The sequence below is a fragment of the Coregonus lavaretus genome, assembly GCF_964263955.1.
Source record: "Coregonus lavaretus genome assembly, contig: HAP1_SCAFFOLD_1452, whole genome shotgun sequence".
Lineage (NCBI taxonomy): Eukaryota > Metazoa > Chordata > Actinopteri > Salmoniformes > Salmonidae > Coregonus > Coregonus lavaretus.
The window spans coordinates 5521-25885 of record NW_028161647.1 but is presented as its reverse complement, the minus strand read 5'-3'; the positions used below and the strand labels follow the sequence as shown (position 1 = coordinate 25885).

Sequence of the window (20365 nt, the reverse complement as noted above, 5' to 3'; positions counted from 1 at the left end):
TCTTAAATTATACATTGCTAAAATAGCCTGTTTGAGGCAACAACAAAAAAACATATAGAATAGAAAAATAAAACTGAGACATTCATTAATATCGAGCTCTCTTGTTTGTGATTCTTACATTTCTAGAAACTGGGACTGAAGCTGGCAACTAATCTGATTCTAAGAGTACCTTCCTGCCTAAATTACAAGGGGAACCAGTACCATCGATCCTATGGTGAGATGTCCTCCTTAACACCGCTTACTCTCGTCATTGCCAGAAGTCTTTGTTGAATCTTGGAAAATGTATGGTTTTTGTTATTCTAACATAGCCTGGTTAAACCAGTCTGAACGCTGCATGCATCACCAGTGAGCGCAGCATTCGGTCTGGTTTGACCAGGCTGATTCTAACACGAGAATAATGACTGTTTTGTTTTAGATATACCCTACAGATACCACTCCCGCACTGTAGAAATGGACAGCCTTGAAACGGGTGCATCAGGTCAGCGAATTCAAGTGGGTCAAGCTGGATTAATCGGAGCCGGACATGGTGCCGCTCCACCTCCGCCACCCATAGAGACGGTCCGTACGTTCTTCCCTGAGACATGGATATGGGATCTTGTGGAAGTTGGGTAAGAGCACTGCACAGTGAGGCTGTTGTCTTATAGATGAGTTGACTGACAATATCACAAAAATAACGCGCGCGCATCATTGAGGCAGAAGGCTGTGTGATGTTATGATTCTGAACGGTCAGATAGTTAGCAACAATGACAAGAAGCTGCCATGTGGAGAATAGTCGGTGGCTCGTTTGAGCTCGTAGTACCTTATTATTGATACCATGTCTTGTTTTGAGGTGTTTTGACTCATGTCATGTCAATGCTAATATGCCAAAAATTCGCTAGCTAGCTAACCAGCAACTGTAATGATGTATTTGAGAAACAACAAGTGCTCATTGTGCAAATGTATTTATGTTTTCAATAAGCATTTGGAGGCAAAATATAGTTAACTTGTCAACAATCTAAGCCAGCCCGTCTGTTTTGCCCCATAGTTGCGTACGTGTCAGTTTTGTTGCTAAACAACCAACCCACCTATATCAAACATACATTAGTGGTCTAGATTAGGAACCTGTACCTCATTAAACTGCATTACAGAGTAGGGGAGAGTGGTGTATAATTGATAAATGTTTTACATTCAGCATCACTCCGTCAAGGGAAATATAGTATTCTTTCTAACAAAGATATCGACATATATTTCAGGATGTTGTGTATCCCTGGAAATAATCAGAATTCATGTAAACATTACAGTATTGAAAACATAGCTTGTCCCAAAGAATTGGTCTCTTGGCACAAGGGGTAAATTAAGCTGCCTACACATTTCTGTATTGAATGAAATATTACCACTACCTTTTTAAAACCATAGCTAGGTTTCCATCCGATTGGCGACAGATTTTCATGCAAATATTTTCTACAATCCGCATAAAAACAATATGCGTATTTTCCCACCGGAGATATTTCCATCAAATTGACTATATGATGAGATTGTTATGGACAAAAGAGCGAGGTTCTTTTTATTTGTCAAATGACAGCCAATCATCGATCATCATGTCACCAGAATAAAACCCTCAATATTTATTTAATCTGAAGCCTAATAAACTGCATGTTCTCCCGACGAGTTGTAGTGGGAGGACCACACAACATGTCATCGCGTGATTCCAAGTTTACTTAGATATGATGGTTATTATATCAATATTTGCGCATTAAAAGCGTTTCCACCACCATTTCTCGCATAATCTATTTTACTGACACAAAAAGGTCCCACCTTGTCTATCGTATTTTTTTTGTCGACAATTCGACATTTTTACAGACAAATGTTCTGTTTCCATCAGGCCTGTCATTACATTTTTTCCAACATACTTTACGCGCGCAAAAAGGTTGAATGGAAACCTGGTTCATGTCTATCTCTATTTCCCAAACACAATTCAACACAATCACAATCGCTTTTTTGTCTTTTAATCATTTTAAGCATCATTTAACACCGGCTTAACACCTAACAAATGCTTTAAACTTTTTTTAAACACTTTTAACATAGGCCAGACATGTTGTTACAGTGGCTTGCGAAAGTATTCACCCCCCTTGGCATTTTTCCTTTTTTGTTGCCTTACAACCTGGAATTAAAATTGATTTTTTGGGGGTTTGTATCATTTGATTTACACAACATGCCTACCACTTTGAAGATGCAAAATATTTTTTTGGGTGAGACAAACAAGAAATAAGACAAAAAAACGGAAAACTTGAGCGTGCGTAACTATTCACCCTGGATTGAGGTCTGGGCTTTGACTAGGCCATTCCAAGACATTTAAATGTTTCCCGTTAAACCACTCAAGTGTTGCTTTAGCAGTATGCTTAGGGTCATTGTCCAGCTGGAAGGTGAACCTCCATCCCAGTCTCAAATCTCTGGAAGACTGAAACAGGTTTCCCTCAAGAATGTCCCTGTATTTAGCGCCATCCATCATTCCTTCAATTCTGACCAATTTCCCAGACCCTGCCGATGAAAAACATCCCCACAGCATGATGCTGCCACCACCATGTTTCACTGTGGGGATGGTGTTCTCGGGGTGATGAGAGGTGTTGGGTTTGCGCCAGACATAGCTTTTTCCTTGATGGATAAAAAGCTAAATTTTTGTCTCATCTGACCAGAGTACCTTCTTCCATATGTCTGGGGAGTCTCCCACATGCCTTTTTTTCTTTAAGCAATGGCTTTTTTCTGGCCACTCTTCCGTAAAGCCCAGCTCTGTATAGTGTATGGCTTAAAGTGGTCCTATGGACAGATACTTGAATCTCCGCTGTGCAGCTTTGCAGCTCCTTCAGGGTTATCTTTGGTCTCTTTGTTGCCTCTCTGATTAATGCCCTCCTTGCCTGGTCCGTGAGTTTTGGTGGGCGGCTCTCTCTTGGCAGGTTTGTTGTGGTGCCATATTCTTTCCATTTTCTAATAATGGATTTAATGGTGCTCCGTGAGATATTAAAAGTTTCTGTTATTTTTTTACAACCCAACCCTGATCTGTACTTCTCCACAACTTTGTCCCTGACCTGTTTGGAGAGCTCCTTGGTCTTCATGGTGCCGCTTGCTTGGTGGTGCCCCTTGCTTAGTGGTGTTGCAGACTCTGGAGCCTTTCAGAACAGGTGTATATATACTGAGATCATGTGACAGATCATGTGACACTTAGATTGCACACAGGTGGACTTTATTTCACTAATTATGTGACTTCTGAAGGTAATTGGTTGCACCAGATCTTATTTAGGGGCTTCATAGCAAAGGGGGTGAATGCATATGCATGCACCTGTCATGACTTCCGCCGAGGCTGCCTCCCCTCCTTGTTCGGGCAGGATTCGGCGTTCGTCGTTACCGGATACTAGCTACTGCCGATCCTATTCTCATCACTCCACTTGTCATGTCTTGTCTTGTCAATCACACACACCTGGTGCTCATTCCCCTAATTAGTATGTGTATAAGTGCTCCCTCTGTTCCCCTTGTCTTTGTGAGTGATTGTATTTGTGAGAGCGAGTAGCTCGGTTGAGCTACTCTTCCATTTGTTATTGCCAAAGTGGAATATTTCCCTTGTGATAGTTTCGTTTTGACGCTGGGTTCGTTTTATTTATGTAAACGGAATAAACTCTGGACTTCGGTGTTTTACCCCCTGCGCCTGACTCCTTCATTCACACCTCGTCACAGAATCACTCACCTGATCTGATATGGAGTCTGCAGGAGAAGACCGCATGCCTGAAGTTGTGGCAAGGGTCCAGGAGCATTCCTCGATGCTCGCCAGCTTGGGGGAAGCGATGGATTGGGTTCTTCAGGTAGTACAACGCCTGGAGAAGAGAGGACCCGATCTATCGAGACCAGCTGGTCAACCGGATCCAGCCACCTACACCCCAGCCCCTGGAGGGATCCATATATCCCGGCCACCAGCGTTTGATGGGATGGCAGTGCGATGTAAGGGATTTCTGCTCCAACTAGAGATGTATTTCTCCAGCATCAGGCCGGCGCCACTGGAGTGGGAGAAGGTATCCATCCTCGTTTCCTGCCTTTGTGGGAGAGCCCTGGAGTGGGCCAACGCGGTGTGGAACGAGGGAGCTGCCGCGTTGGAGGACTACAGGGAGTTTGCTCGCCTCTTTCGGACCGTTTTCGATCACCCGCTAGAGGGTGAACAACTGGTCCATCTGAGGCAGGGGACGAGGTCCGCACAGGACTACGCGCTGGAGCTCCGGACGCTGGCAGCGGGGTCCGGGTGGAACGAGCGGGCCCTGATCGACCATTTCCAGTGCCACCTAAGGGAGGACGTCCGACGGGAGCTAGCCTGCCGTGATGCCATGCTATCGTTCTCCCAACTGGTGGACATGGCCATCCGGCTGGACAATCTGCTAGCAGCCAGAGGACGTCCTGGTAGGGGTCTGCCCGTTCCCGCTCCGGACGACTCTGACCCTGAGCAGATGGCGCTGGGGGGAGCCGCCGGTCGAGAGAGCGCAGAAGGACAGCGACAGTGCCACTCTGGTGGCACGAAGGGACAATCCACCTCACGTCGCAGTCAACGTTCCTTTGGGTCTGGAGGCGGTAGGCAGAGTACTCATGCATCACCCCAGGTAACGAACACCCAAACTTGTTCAGGGCCCTTTGCGGCGCATTGTACCTTATCTATCTCCTTTCCCGATCACCTGGTAGTTTCCCAGTGTAAGGCGCTAGTCAATTCAGGCGCAGCTGGGAACTTTATGGACAGGGCATTTGCACGCCGTCAAGGCATTTCATTGGTTCCCCTATCCATTCCACTCCCCATCAGAGCACTTGATAGTGGACCATTAGGGTCAGAGTTGGTTAAGGAGGTTACTGTACCAGTCACCATGATTACACAGGAGACGCATGTTGAGCATATCACTTTTTTGATTATTGAGTCTCCTGCTTACCCTGTAGTCTTAGGTATTCCGTGGTTAGCCCTTCACAACCCCAATTTTTCATGGCCGCAGAGGGTTCTTACGGGGTGGTGAGTGTCTGGGTAGGTGTCTAGGTGTTTCCGTTGGTGCGACCACGGTGGAAAGTCCAGACGGTACCCCCACCGTGCGCATTCCCCCCGAATACCATGATCTGGCGATCGCGTTTTTCAAGATGCAAGCGACTAAATTACCACCTCATCGGGAGGGGGATTGCACGATAAACCTTCGGGTAGACGTTGTACCTCCCAGGAATCATGTGTATCCCATGTCGCAGGCTGAAACGGAAGCTATGGAAACATACGTCATCGAGTCCCTCTGCCAGGGGTATAAACGTCCCTCCACTTCACCTGCTTCCTCGAGTTTCTTCTTTGCGAAGAAGAAAGATGGCGGTTTACACCCGTGCATTGATTGTCGACCACTGAATAAGGTGACGGTATGATTTAGTTATCCTCTTCCCCTCATTCCTTCAGTGATTGAGTCAATGCACGGGGCCTGTTTTTTCACGAAATTAGACCTCAGGAGTGCCTACAACCTGGTGCGTATTCGGGAAGGGGATGAGTGGAAAACAGCATTCAGCACAACCTCGAGGCATTATGAATACCTGGTGATGCCCTAAGGTTTGATGAATGCTCCATCCGTTTTCCAGTCCTTTGTGAACGAGTTGTTTCGGGACATGCTTGGTCGCGGTGTGGTGGTCTACATCGATGACATCCTGGTGTATTCTGCTGCGCGCGCCGAGCATGTGTCCCTGGTTTGCAAGGCACTGGTCCAACTGCTGGAGAATGATGTTTATGTCAAGGCAGAGAAGTATGACTTTTTCCAGCAGTCAATCTCCTTCCTCGGATACCGCATTACAACCACAGGTGTGGAGATGGAGGGAGATCGCATTTCAGCCATGTGTAATTGGCCAACTCCAACCACGGTGAAGGAGGTGCAGCGCTTCCTTGGCTTTGCCAACTACTATCAGAGGTTTATTCAGGGCTTTGGCAAGGTTGCAGCTCCCATTAACTCCTTGTTGAAGGGTGGGCCGTCCCGGCTCCGCTGGTCTGCTGAGGCTGATTTGGCCTTCAGTAGATTGCGGGGTCTGTTCACCTCAGCCCCGGTACTGGCTCACCCCGATTCATCACTATCGTTCGTAGTGGAGGTGGATGCGTCCAAGGTAGGGATATGCGCTGTCTTATCCCAACACTCGGGCACGCCACCCAAGCTCTGCCCCTGTGCCTTCTTTTCGAAGAAGCTCAGCTCGGCGGAGCAGAACTACGGCGTTGGTGATCGGGAGCTGCTGGCTGTTGTCCGAGCTTTGACGGTGTGGAGGCATTGGCTCGAAGGGGCGAAACACCCTTTCCTCGTCTGGACAGACCACCGTAACCTGGAGTACATTCGGGCAGCGAGGAGGCTGAATCCTCACCAGGCCAGGTGGGCCCTCTTCTTCACTCGGTTTGATTTCACACTCTCATAAATTCCGGGTACGAAGAACGTGAAGGCAGTCGCAATGTCTCGGCTGTATGAAACAGAGGAGAGGCCCAGAGACAACACCCCCATACTCCCGGCCTCATGCATTGTGGTGCCGGTAGTATGGGCGATGGACGCATATATTGCGCAGGCATTACGCACAGATCCATCTCCACTGCAGTGTCCAGCTGGGCTGCAGTACGTGCCTGCGCTTATCCGTGATCGTATGATCTACTGGGCACACACGACACCCTCCTCTGGTCATCCAGGTATCGGTCGTACAATGCGCTGCCTGACCGAGAAGTACTGGTGGCCTACCTTGGCTAAGGACGTGAGGGTGTATGTTTCCTCCTGCTCAGTGTGCGCCCAGAGTAAGGCACCTAGGCACCTCCCAGCGGGTAAGCTACAACCTTTACCAGTTCCACAACGACCATGGTCTCAACTTAGTATTGATTTTCTTACTGATCTTCCCCTCTCCCAAGGTAACACCACTATCCTGGTCGTTGTGGATTGCTTTTCGAAGTCCTGCCGCCTCCTTCCTCTGCCCGGTCTCCCCACGACCCTACAAACTGCGGAGGCTCTGTTTACTCACGTCTTCTGGCACTACGGGGTACCAGAGGATATAGTGTCCGACCGAGGTCCCCAGTTCACGTCTAGAATCTGGAAGGCGTTCATGGAACGTCTGGGAGTCTCATTCAGCCTGACCTCTGGATTTCACCCCGAGAGTAATGGGCCGGTGGAAAGGGTGAATCAAGATGTGGGTAGGTACCTGCGGACCTACTATCAGGACCGGCAGGGGGAGTGGTCGGTGTTCCTGCCATGGGAAGAATACGCTCAGAACTCTCTTCGCCACTCCTCTACTAACCTAACACCCTTCCAATGTGTTTTGGGTTACCAACCGCTCCTGGCACCGTGGCACCAGAGCCAGACCGAGGCTCCTGCGGTGGATGACTGGTTTCGGCGCGCGGAGGAGACTTGGGACGCTGCCCACATTCGCCTCCAGCGCGCCATGCGTCTTCAGAAGGCGAACGCTGACCACCACCGCAGGGAGGCCCCGGTTTTCGTACCAGGGGATCGGGTCTGGCTCTCGACCCGGAATCTACCCCTCCGTCTGCTCTGCCGGAAGCTGAGCCTGCGGTTTGTGGGGCAGTTTAAAGTCCTGAGGAGGATAAACGAGGTTACATACAGGTTGTTATTACCCCCTGATTACCGTATTAACCCCTCGTTTCATGTGTCCCTCCTCAGGCCGGTGGTAGCTGGTCCGCTCACCTCCTCTAGACATCGAGGGGGCCCCGGCGTACTCGGTCCGTTCCATCCTGGATTCAAGGCGTCGGGTGGGGGGCCTTCAGTATCTTGTGGAGTGGGAGGGGTATGGTCCGGAGGAACGGTGCTGGGTCCCAAGGAGGGACATCCTCGAACCCTCCCTGTTGAGGGATTTCCACCGTCACCATCGGCTCGCCCTGCTCCGCGTCCTCCTGGCCGTCCCGAGGCCGGGGTCGGCGCACTGCTGGAGCCGCGCGTCAAGGGGGGGTGGGGGTACTGTCACGACTTCCGCCGAGGCTGCCTCCCCTCCTTGTTCGGGCTGGTTTTTCGGCGTTCGTCGTCACCGGCTAACTAGCTACTGCCGATCCCATTCTCATCACTCCACTTGTCATGTCTTGTCTAGTCAATCACACACACCTGGTGCTCATTCCCCTAATTAGTATGTGTATAAGTGTTCCCTCTGTTCCCCTTGTCTTTGTGAGTGATTGTATTTGTGAGAGCGAGTAGCTCGGTTGAGCTACTCTTCCATTTGTTATTGCCAAGGTGGAATATTTCCCTTGTGATAGTTTCATTTTGACGCTGGGTGCGTTTTATTTATGTAAACGGAATAACTATAGACTTCGGTGTTTTACCTCCTGCGCCTCACTCCTTCATTCACACCTCGTCACAGCACCACTTTTCCGTTATTTATTTTTTAGAATTTGTTGAAACAAGTCATTTTTTTTTCATTTCACTTCACCAATTTGGTCTATTTTGTGTATGTCCATTACATGAAATCCAAATAAAAATCAATTTAAATTACAGGTTGTAATGCAACAAAATAGGAAAAACGCCAAGGGGGATGAATACTTTTGCAAGGCACTGTACGTCATATCCCAGCGATAATGCCTTGCATTAAGCCTGGGCAGGGTTGGGCGGATTACTTGAAAAATGTAATCCGTTACTGATTACAGTTACATTAAAAATAAAGTTATCAGGAATGTAATGGATTACTCAAAATGATTAATGTAATCCGATTGCATTTTATTACTTTTGGATTACTGTCACTTCTAACACCAGACATTTTAAAACATTTAAAAACATTAATCTAATTCAGCATTTTTTCATTTAGAAACATGAGTATTTCCAAATTGGGGACTAGTGTGCTATCTATTCTATGTGTAAGAGCATAGTCACATGGCTCCATACTAAAATGTTCAGTTGGTGGCACCAGCTAATGATTTGGTTGCACCACATTTACAGTGGGGTCACACAATATAAAAAATGTGTAGCCTCAGCGTCTTATAAAGTAATTCAAAGTATTTAATTAACAAGTTTACTAGACTACTAAAATGGTATGATTCAAGAACCAGTGATTGTCATGAATGTGGGGTTTGACAACTAGGCAATTGTTATTATATTACTAACAAAATATTTTTCCAGAATTTTCTGATGTTTTTGTTCAATAGAGATTCATTTGTCTACATATTTTTTGGCACTAATATCACATAGGCTAATTCATTTGGGGCTAATTCACCACCGGAGGAAGTGGTTAGCTAGATCGCTAACTAAATATAGCCTATAACGGATAGTTAGCTGTCTTATTGATATCTAACAGTAAGTGTAATGTATAGGCCTATGCACCCACTTTGAGTGGCCTATGCACCTATTTAATATTGCCCTTTGTTCAATATTTGATACAATTCAGACCAGAAATCTGTGACCCTTATCTCTTGAACAGCAACAATAGTGGTTGCTTTCAATACTGTGTTTTTCCCGAAACTGCACTGCTTCAAAGCAGCAAGCAGGAACTCTGCAGTCCAGATGACTGTCTGATTGACCAGTGGGCCAGGTGTAAATGTTTTGGAAGCCTTACCTTCAACAGAAGCCATCCATCCTTGATGGGTGATCAGCAGAACAATAAAATCTCTGAGAGCATTTTGAAATCTTGATGGTGTGCTAAATGACAGCAATGATGACAGAGTTTTATCAAATGTTCCTATTGATATTAGATTAAGTAATCCCGAATGTAATCAGCTGTTTTTAAGAATGTAGCATTCTTACAATGTTCATTCTTGTTATCGGTTTACATGATCCCTGTTACATGTAATCCGTTACTACCCAACCCTTCGCCTGGGAAGAAAACACTTCAATTTGCTCAACTTGCCATAGAGCTCGCCAGCTTGTAGTCCTAAAAGCCGAAAATGACTTGTCTCTGGTTCGTTCAGCCATTCAAATGGGGAAAATTCATGGGGAAAGAATAGGGTTTTGGGATAAACGCAGAAAATAAGGTCTGAGGTTAACACAGGTTTAGGAGATCTTATACGTTTTGTTCTATGAGATAATATCAGTCAGTTAACATGACATTTATGAATGATGATGCCTTTGTGCTTAATGTGCTTTTTTTATTACATAAATGCTTCAAAGTTCACAAAAAGTGACGTTAGCTGATGAAGATTATCTCATAGAACAAAACATATGAAATCTCCTAAACCTGTTTTTACCACAGACCTTATTGTTGTTTATCCAAAAATCCTACAAAAACTCCATTCATTTTCCCATAGGCTTTGTCCAGCGAACCATTGAGGAGTTAGTGCCTACATAAATACACCATTACTATTGCTCTCTATTGGCTTAACCATTGGCTTAACTTACCCCAAGGCAAATATTTGGACTATATTAGCCCACACAGCTACAACGATACACATTCATGCTAGGTTTAAGACCTAAAATTGAAGCTTATAGAGACCCCAAATGATGCATAGAACAATTTGAATTATCTACTTTGGTTTAGATACAATGATCATGAAACTTCTGACACAATCAATTAATTTGACTTGGTGAAAATCTTCTTTTTTTTTTACCTAACTTGCTTACCACTTTTTCCATGTGGGTTCTTCCTTTACAGGCTCCATGAAATGATGACCTCTTCCAAAATATTTGGTCAAATTATGAATTTTGTGTATGGTTTTCTAGAGACAAGTGTGGCTCAATTTACCCCTTTGGCTCAACTTTTCTATTTTCACTTAGTGGCTTTCTGTTTGAACTCTGACCTCTGTACAGGGAATCTGGAACAGCAGACATGCCCCTTACAGTCCCAGACACCATCACCACCTGGGAGACAGAGGCATTCTGCCTGGCCCCTGGTGGCTTCGGTCTGGCTCCTCCGGTGGAGATCACTGTCTTCCAGCCCTTCTTCCTAGAGCTCACCCTGCCCTACTCCATCATCCGTGGAGAGCACTTTGAGCTGAAGGCCACTGTGTTCAACTACCTGTCCAAGTGCATCATGGTACGGCACTGCATCATGATCGTTTCTTGAGTTGTTTCATGAGTTTCTGAAGTTGTATAACATTTTGTGTTTTGTTGCAGTTTGTCTAGTCATTGTTTAATATTTTTTAAATGTAGATCCAGGGTATCATTCTTGGGTTTTCCATGTTTTGTTTAAATTGTTCCTATTTGCCAGGTTTCTGTGACTCCGGCTCACTCCTTAGACTATACTCTCACACCCTTGAATGATGTCCAGTACTCATCATGCTTGTGTGCCAATGGACAAAAGACCTTCAGTTGGACAATGGCACCATCTGTCCTGGGTAAGTCATAAGTCTTCATTCAACCGTTCAAACAGCTGAATGGATGTCAACCTGAGTTGTGTACTCTGTCACCGTATTGGATGTTGTGTAACCTGTGCTGCACTCTGTCTGTCAATGTGTGTGTAGGGGTTGTGAATGTGTCCATTAGTGCAGAGGCTGTCCAGTCCCACGCTGTGTGTGACAATGAAATTGTGAATGTACCAGAGAGAGGACGCATCGACACAGTCACACAGAGCCTGCTGGTGAAGGTATGTAGTCTACTGCTGTGGTGAAACTTACTGCTGTACAGATACCATCTAGTGTAACTGCCTTTGACTGAAAATAATCTCCTCTCCTCTCAGGCGGAGGGAACAGAGAAGACCGACACCTACAACTGGTTGCTATGTCCAACTGGTCAGTAATGCATGAACTTTGAATGTTCAATGTAGTGAAGTGACTTTCATTAATGTGATGACTGTTATTTATTGAATCAACTAACTATGTTTAATTGTCACTCGATTCAATTAATCATGTAACAATTAACTCATTAGGATTTGGGGCACCACGGAAGAAGTTGTTTATAGAGTTACCATCTCCCGAATGTAACTCTAAAATATACATATGTTATATATCGATAACAGTCACTTATTAATCATTACCTCATATCAGTCTCATTCTGAACGTTGCATAATCCTTGGATCCGCAAGAACCCCAACCTTACTTATGAGTCAGCAATACACAAATTTGCTTAATTAATTATTTACTAGCTAACTAAATAATAACACAGAATACATACTTAATACATGAGAAAAGGTCCCTAGCGGACAAACAACAGCATGACTGCTTGGTTATCAAAGGAAAGGGAGGGATAGATAAAGAAGGAGGGGGAGAGGGACAAAGAGAGTCAAACTTATCGTATAACATTTAGAAACTACGCTCCACATTAATCAGAATTCTTAGCACCCTAACCACCGCCCATTCGGAGAAAAATTCATCAATCTATTTACGTGTCTGTCTTTGTTCGTCGTCTCTCTGTAGAAACCAATCACTCCTATGGGGAAGGTGTTAATGAGAGCCACAGATCCACGCTTTCTGATCTAAATGTACATTTTGTTACCAAGGCTTTTTATCCTTGCGTAAAAACGGGGCGTTCCATCACGCCAACACAATGTCTGTGCTCCCTTGGGGCGTGGTTACTGACTGGGCAAAAGTTTATATGAAAAACAATTATCTCATCAGAAGACTAAAATCACATTCCTATCTTCACCAAAATACTCTCATCTTTAATCATATATTTTATACAACATTTGGGTGTAAACCTGATAGATAGAATGTGTACATTTTCCGAGTTACAGTTATTTATTGATACCATCCTTAATGACATCACAAAATAATAAAGAATATGACATGATTGTTCTTTAGGTCCCCACTGACCATTCTTAACATTCGGATGATATAAATAATGTTCCAATGTTAACCTTTTGGACAAAAAGGTTTTGGCGGCAAAAGTATTTTGAACAAAGACATTCCTTTACCAATACTGGAGAGCAAGGGAGAGATCCCCCTCCTCTCTAATTTATGGCAGAGTGTTAAGGTGTCAAAACCGGCCCAGCCCCCCCTCTCTCCTCTTCTGTGGGTGAGATGGGGTCTGGTTTTTATCAGCCATTTGCCAAGCTGATCTGAGGCCTTTGGATCCTCAGCCAGGAGAGTCATGACATCACTTTGGTTGAACTGATCATCTCCATTCATCTTATCATCTGTGTCCATAGGAGAAGCTCTGACAGAGGAGGTGGAACTGCAACTCCCCAAGAATGTGGTGGATGGATCTAATCGAATGTCCCTCTCAGTCCTGGGTAAAATAAACCATTGTATTGTTTAGAGAGGCGTAGTGGTGGGAAAAGCAACCCTTCTCCAGTGATAACGCTGCTGTTTGCTATAGAGGACAGTCTTACAGAAGTCCCATGTTTCTCTGTAGGGGACATCCTGGGTCGGGCCCTCAAGAACCTGGATGGACTGTTGCAGATGCCATATGGGTGTGGAGAGCAGAATATGGCCCTCCTAGCCCCCAATATCTACATTCTGGAGTACCTGAGGAACACAGAGCAGCTCACTCCAGCAATTCGAGACAAGGCTACCAAGTTCCTCACTAGTGGTAACAGAGTCCCTCAAAATATGGATCGTATTGATTAGACACCAAACTGTAGAAAACAGGGCTGGATTTGTCCAATAAGAGCCCTTTTGTTTGTTTCCGTTGAATAATTTAAAAAAAAAGTTTCACCACAGTGTGCCTTAATGACTACGACCCTGCTATCATGTAAATGATAGCACTCCAGCATAGATGACATCACAGTGTCTTATCAACAGAGCATCACTGACCCAACACATGTAGGGACTTCCAGATGTTTCCCCACTGAAATCATTTGATCAGAGAATATTGAGGCTGCATCCCAAATGGCACCCCAAGGGTAATCAGTTCCATGTAATCTGATTACAAAAAAATCAGCTACATTACCAGCTAAAATATTGTAATCAGATTACAGATACTTTTGAAAAACTAGATTATTACTAACTTTTAAATTCAGAATTTTTCTTTGCTGAAAAAAAACACATTGACACCTTTCTGTTTTCTAGATGGATCCTTTTTTATCTTCTTCTATGCCTCTTAAGGGGAAAGTAATCCAAAAGTAACAAAGTAATCAGATTACGTTACTGAGTTTGGGTAATCCAAAAGTTACGTTACTGATTACAATTTTGGACAGGCAACTAGTAACTGTAACGGATTACCTTTAGAAAGTAATCTACCCAACCCTGCCTATTCCCTAAATAGCGCACTCATTTTTTCCTGACAAAAGTAGTGTACTATATAGGGAATAGGGTGCCATTTGGGGCACACGGTCAGTGACTATAAAAAACACATGGTCTCTTTGTTGTTCACTCTAAAAACACGCCGACAGGTTACCAAAGGCAGCTGAACTACAAGCATTTTGATGGTGCATACAGCACATTTGGACAAGGCTCGGGCAACACTTGGTGAGTATTGTGTTTTTCACCTACTGGTAAACACATTATAACTGTGTCTGTTTCAATTAAGTATTGACCAATCAAATGGCATTGTCTCTGACAGAGACCATGGATGTGACATAAGTTAAAATAAGCTGTCATTGCATGTAATGTCAAGCTCTAAGTCATGTTTATGACAACCTTATGTGGGTATTATGACGGGACATTCAAATCAAGTTCTCTTTCCTCAGGCTGACTGCTTTTGTCTTGAGATCCTTTGGCAAAGCACAGTCTTTCATCTATATTGACCCGGCAAAAATTGAGCAATCCAAGACTTGGTTAGAACGTCGACAAGGCAAACATGGCTGTTTCATCAGATTGGGGAAACTCTTTAATAACAGAATGAAGGTATTTATATTGATAATAAACTGATTAGAAGATGTAGTTGTATGTCTCGTCAGACCAGCCATAAAATAGTGAATGATGATTTCAACAGAATTGTATCAGGCTAAATACAGTTTATACACGTTTTAGTATTTTGACATTGTTTTGTAGGGTGGGGTGACAGATGAAGTCACACTGACGGCCTACATCACTGCTTCAATGCTGGAGCTCAACATGTCAGTGTCGGTAAGTAGCATCTCCACATACCCATTGTTTCTCACTACAACAATGTCCATTACAGGCAACTGAATTAGCCTCCTATATGAAGACTGTTGTGTACCTCTTACATCAACTGTCATCTACAATGTAATGAGTTGTGTATTGTGTATTTAAAATTCACAGTTAAATAATGTTTTTCTCTCAAAGTAGCCTATGCAATAAGTATAAGAATATGTTACCATAAGCAGATCTAAATGGTATTGTGCTGTTAAAACTGAGTAGGCTTAGTTACTACTGTAAACTGAAAAACTAGAAGTGCTTCAGCATGAATGTCTGTAGCCTAGTCCCAGATCTGTTTGTATTGTCATGCCAGTACAAACAGATCTGGGACCAGGCTAACATGTCTCTTAACGTGTTGCTCTGTTATTCTGTGCTCCAGGATCCTGTTGTGTATGGCAGCTTGTCTTGCCTGAGGAACTCCACCAGTGATTTGTCCAACACCTACACTACTGCTCTGCTGGCCTACACCTTTACCCTGGCAGGGGACATGGAGACCCGGGCCCAGCTTCTGCAGCACCTGGACACGATCGCATTACAAGAGGGTGAGACATATCCTGGTCCAAGATCTGTTTGTGCTGTCTTGACTTAATAGAGTTTGTCAATGGAGTAAATAGTCTGGCTCTCCAAATAGGCTCAATCAAACACCAAAGCATTTCATAGAACACAAATACAATTTGAACTCAGTTTTTGTCCAAAAATTCATTGTGCGGGTCAGAGAAGAACTGTGTATCCTGTATATTGATGAATAAGCTAGCCCCTATTTTTTCTCTCTGTGTGTTTGTGTGTGTTTGTGTGTGTGTGTGTGTGTGTGTGTGTGTGCACGCGCGCTCCTCGTCCCTCAGGGGGTCTCCTGCACTGGACTCAGACCTCCTCAGAGACCTCAGCCTCCCTGGCAGTGGAGATCAGCTCCTACGTTCTGCTGGCTTCCCTCAGTGCCTCCCCTCTGTCTACCACTGACCTGGGCTACGCCTCCCGCATCGTCAGGTGGCTGGTGAGGCAGCAGAACGCCTACGGAGGCTTCTCCTCCACACAGGTATACTTCCAAAACACCTCTGTTCCGAAATGGCACCCTGTGCTGTGCACTAGTAATGAGGCATTATTACCTTGACTTTTACCAGATCACAGGCATGTGTGTGCTTCTTGTCATTTCAAGCCTGATGAGTCTAACTTCCACTGAAATGGAGCCTAGAAATCATAATGGATGGAAATGGGAAATAGTCACTCTAGGGACTGACCAATGTAAAAATCGACCCTTTCTGTAAAATGGGATAGCTTCATTCATTTTGAACATATTTGTCTGTGTTCTATTGGTGTTTAGGACACAGTGGTGGCCCTCCAGGCCCTAGCTCTCTACTCCACCAGGGTGTTCAGTAGAGAGGGCACCAGCACAGTGACAGTACAGTCTCCCAGTGGGGGACAGCACCTTTTCGAAGTTAACCAAAACAACAAGCTTCTCTACCAGGAAAGGGCGCTGCAGGACACAGAAGGGAAGTACAGTGTGGAAGTGAAGGGCAGTGCTTGTGCCTCAGTGCAGGTCAGTGAATACACATCTCTCCTCCCAATCCTATGTTGCCAAAATACGGTTTAATCTATCACTAAAGCTACAGTCTGGGAATGTCTTTTCTGCAAAACAGCAGCCCTGTGCCACTTGATTTGGTATACAACTGAGGCAGTGGAGGCTGCTGAGGGGAGGACGGCACATAATAATGGGTGGAACAGAGCAAATGGAATAGCATCAAACACATGGACACCATGTGTTTGATGTATTTGGTACCATTCCACTAATTCCGCTCCAGCCATTACCACGAGCCTGTCCTCCCCAATTAAGGTGCCACCAACCTCCTGTGAGCTGAGGGATGGGGCTGGGGAAATGTAACTCCTCAAGAACCATTGTTATATTATTCAAGACTCAATGGTTACAATTGAAGAATTGAAGTAACCATCATACAGATATCCAGAGCCCAGACTGTTGATTGAAGAAGCCTCTCCTGACTTTTTCTATTTTTCTTTCCCAGGTGGCGCTCCACTACAACATCCCTACTCCTACTGACAGCACAACGCTCAGCATCAAGGTGAAGCCAGAGGTCGACTGCAACAGCAACTCTTTGAGACCCAGAGTCACGCTAAAACTTCAATCTCAGTAAGAATGAATGGCCATTTGCATTCACAAAAGCATTCTTTGAATACGTTTATCAATGACACTCCAAAGTGTTATTATGGAGCATGTCTTCCAGAATGGACTTGGCCCAAATTACTTGGTTTCCTATTTGTTTTTTAACTTCTAGTTTTTACCACAGGAGGTTGGTGGAATTGTATCAAATGCATCAAACACATGGTTTCTAGCTGTTTGATGCAATACCATTCCAGCCATTATTATGAGCCGTCCTCCCCTCAGCAGCCTCCACTGGTTTGTACCTAGGCTTGGATCAGTAACAGTTTGAAAACATATCAGGCAACCTGGTCTTCTTATGGCTAAAATAATCAAACTAGTTAACTTTGATATCACAGGCATCTCTTTGCTTTCACAGATATCATGGAAAGGAGCTGACCACCAATATGATTATAGTGGATTTGAAAATGCTGTCTGGTTTTGCCCCAGACCCAGAGTCTTTGGGGAGGGTGAGTTTTTTAAATAACATACGTTTATGGTGTTACCTGTGACCTTTCTCCATGTAGCTCTTGCCTCTCATCTGCGAACCTTTCTGATACTGACCTTTTTTGTCTATAGAATAACTATCTTCAAAGTAATGACTCGGTACGTCGGTTGTAAGATGAAAGCTTATTTTTAGTAATAATACTGGTTCACGTTACATTTTGCCACGTTAGATTCTAAAAAACAATAAAAGAAAGTTGCTAGGATAATCACTTGTCACTTGTACATAACTGGCGCGTTCCCATTTTTGTTACTTCCTGTCGCAAGGCATTCTGTTATTTGCAGTCAATAGCGTAATCCAATACTAACCAATACAACAGAAATATGTACATACTGTAGTTCATTCAATCTCCATCACGTGAATTCTAATACAATTACTATTGTACATACATTATGTAAATAACTGTAAAATAAAAATATATTTATATACAGCTCAATGAATTAACTGTAAACATTATCTCTGTAACCCATTAAAGTTACAACATTGTCGATGCAATATGAATGATCAGTGAATGGCTTGTCTTCACAGCTGAGAGGTTCACTTCTAGTGGATCGTGTCGATACTAAAGATGACCATGTGTTAATGTACTTGAGAGAGGTGAGACCAAACCATCCATCAGTTTGAAACAGTGCACATAACACTCAATGTAATGGAATTAATTTGTGTGGAATGTCCTTCAAAGTCAGCAAAGCTGAAATTACACTTCTGCTTGGAGGGTTTAAATACTTGTAACCAAAATGCTTTTTTTTTCTCCCAACAGTTACCGTCACTATTCCTACCTTTCAACCACACCCTGGACATCATACAGGAGCTCCCAGTACAGAATCTAAAGCCTGCGGTGGTCAAGATCTATGACTACTACCAGCCAAGTAAGTTTATATCTAACTTTCCCCAAGATGTATTTTTCCCTCTGCTTTTTAGTAACATTTAGTTAATTTGTGTTCATTTACTGAGACTTACCTGTATTTTTGGTTTTATTCAGGTGACCAGGCAGAGACAGAATATGTCTTCCCTTGCAAGTAGGGGTTACAAGCTGGTGAACTATCTGGAATTATTGGTAATTTTATATAGCTGGCCTGACCCATATACTATATGTGATATACATTATTTAGTTAACTGGGTCAATATTCCTTTATTCATTTTACCTAAATGCTGGCCAATTTGTTATTAGAGAATTCTTTACATGGCCCTATTCATTGTATTTGCCGCTCTGCAGATGTAAGAAGAAAATGACATTAACAGAGGTCACACATGCAACCCTTGAGGCATCTTTCAAGATCTCAAGTAAAGGATGTAACTTACTGGAATTAAAGTTTTTCATTAAAACTCTATTCTTGAGCATTTTTTCGTGTAGGTTTTGATGTCACACTATGGCAAGCAATGAGTTCAAAGGTTTAGGCTCAGGAGACAAGGGGAATATTGAAAGGCTTTATGTAAGACAGTAAGTCTCTTCCTGGGGAACTAGTACGCATGGATGTACCTGGCCTATCCAACAGGGGGTACTTGGGAAGACTTATGAGCTATATGTAATTGGGAGTCCAGTAAACATAAAATATCTATAAATTGTTTTTGTTAAGTTCCAGAGAGCTGCAATGTGCTGTTAATCGGTGTTGCCAACTGTACAAAGGTGTGTAAATGTTCTTTCTCAATTTTGCTCAAAGCTTTTGGTTCTCAGCTTTTTTCTTCCTCCATCTGTAATCATCATGGGCCCCTGTAGTAATAATCAAGGTGTGGTTCTCTTTTATTTCTCATCAGGGAATGGGATCCAGGAAATCCACTCACTCTAAATCCCATCAACAAATATCTTACAAGGGGATGCGTCCTGTCCTGATCATTCCCATAATGAGTCGTGGCTATAATCTCTATTATGAATATCTCCTAATAATTTATTGAGCTAATTGAGCATGGAAAGATGTAATCGAAAACATCTCACAAATCCATTTAGAGAAAGAGTAACAGAACAATCGAGATAACACAAACAGATACTATAGAGCCCTGTTGTTGACAACACAGCTCACTAAATATATTAACAAATATATCAAAACATTTAATGAGAATTATGAACATATGAGTATGCTGTGAAAAACAGTACTTTTGAAGAGTAGCAAGACTCCTCATGACTTAACAATGGGAAATTAAAAACGTCCTTGTTATGGGTTAACAAGTGTACATGCTGATCTGATATCAAGAAAGAGTATTCAATCACACTCCACTTTAGATGTCAATAAAATACATCCTGTTTTTTGCTCAGAGAAGCTGCAACACAAGCCCACTTGATTGGACAGTAGCTCTTTAAACCCCCTCCCCCCTCCCAACTCCTCTTATTTTTCCTTCTGCTCTCTTCATTTGTGCCCTGCCCAGCCTACAACAGTGATTCTCACATTTCTGGTCTCTTATATTGCCATATACTGTACATATTGCATTGCTGAAGCTAGAACGACGTGAACATCGAAGACAGCCCTGAAATACAGTCAACAGTGACAACGGTAAGATAAGACAAGATCAGGTGTGGCTTAAAGATGGCGGACTGAATACAGCTGTGCAGATCACGTCAAGATAAACACGTAATATTCAATATCTGTACGTTTGACTAAATATTAGCACTTAACTCCACATACTCGTGGGTAATACCCTTCAATATGGATAACAACACAAAACAAATTATAAGGCTAGAGACATTTATTGACCAATATCACCAAAACAATCAACACCCAAACATGACGGAGAGTAAACATGGAGAACCAATCCCCCCAAAAAAACGACAGTCCTCGACGGACACAGAAAATGGATCCTTTTCACCATCCGGAATGGTAAGGGTGGAAACCAA

At 43.8% G+C, this 20365-nt stretch overlaps 1 protein-coding gene across 2 annotated transcripts in view; it reads left to right on the top strand.

Annotated features, from left to right (window-relative positions):
- The window catches only part of LOC311120291 (alpha-2-macroglobulin-like), a 36505-nt gene extending 17636 nt beyond the window's left edge, over window positions 1–18869 (top strand). Inside the window, exons 17-36 of one of the 2 annotated variants that reach the window (XM_084194921.1) lie at window positions 127–214; window positions 416–608; window positions 10716–10941; window positions 11116–11242; window positions 11369–11490; window positions 11584–11635; window positions 12991–13074; window positions 13197–13373; window positions 14176–14251; window positions 14473–14629; window positions 14777–14851; window positions 15264–15426; window positions 15727–15917; window positions 16203–16418; window positions 16900–17024; window positions 17413–17503; window positions 18067–18135; window positions 18299–18407; window positions 18521–18595; window positions 18755–18869. In XM_084194921.1, the coding sequence (XP_084051047.1) occupies window positions 127–214; window positions 416–608; window positions 10716–10941; window positions 11116–11242; window positions 11369–11490; window positions 11584–11635; window positions 12991–13074; window positions 13197–13373; window positions 14176–14251; window positions 14473–14629; window positions 14777–14851; window positions 15264–15426; window positions 15727–15917; window positions 16203–16418; window positions 16900–17024; window positions 17413–17503; window positions 18067–18135; window positions 18299–18407; window positions 18521–18561 (2382 nt within the window). In that variant the 3' untranslated portion in view covers window positions 18562–18595; window positions 18755–18869. Of the gene's footprint in view, window positions 1–126; window positions 215–415; window positions 609–10715; window positions 10942–11115; window positions 11243–11368; window positions 11491–11583; window positions 11636–12990; window positions 13075–13196; window positions 13374–14175; window positions 14252–14472; window positions 14630–14776; window positions 14852–15263; window positions 15427–15726; window positions 15918–16202; window positions 16419–16899; window positions 17025–17412; window positions 17504–18066; window positions 18136–18298; window positions 18408–18520 lie in introns of both variants that reach the window. The other variant, XM_084194920.1, reaches the window with a different exon arrangement.
- Window positions 18870–20365: the final 1496 nt, after the last annotated feature.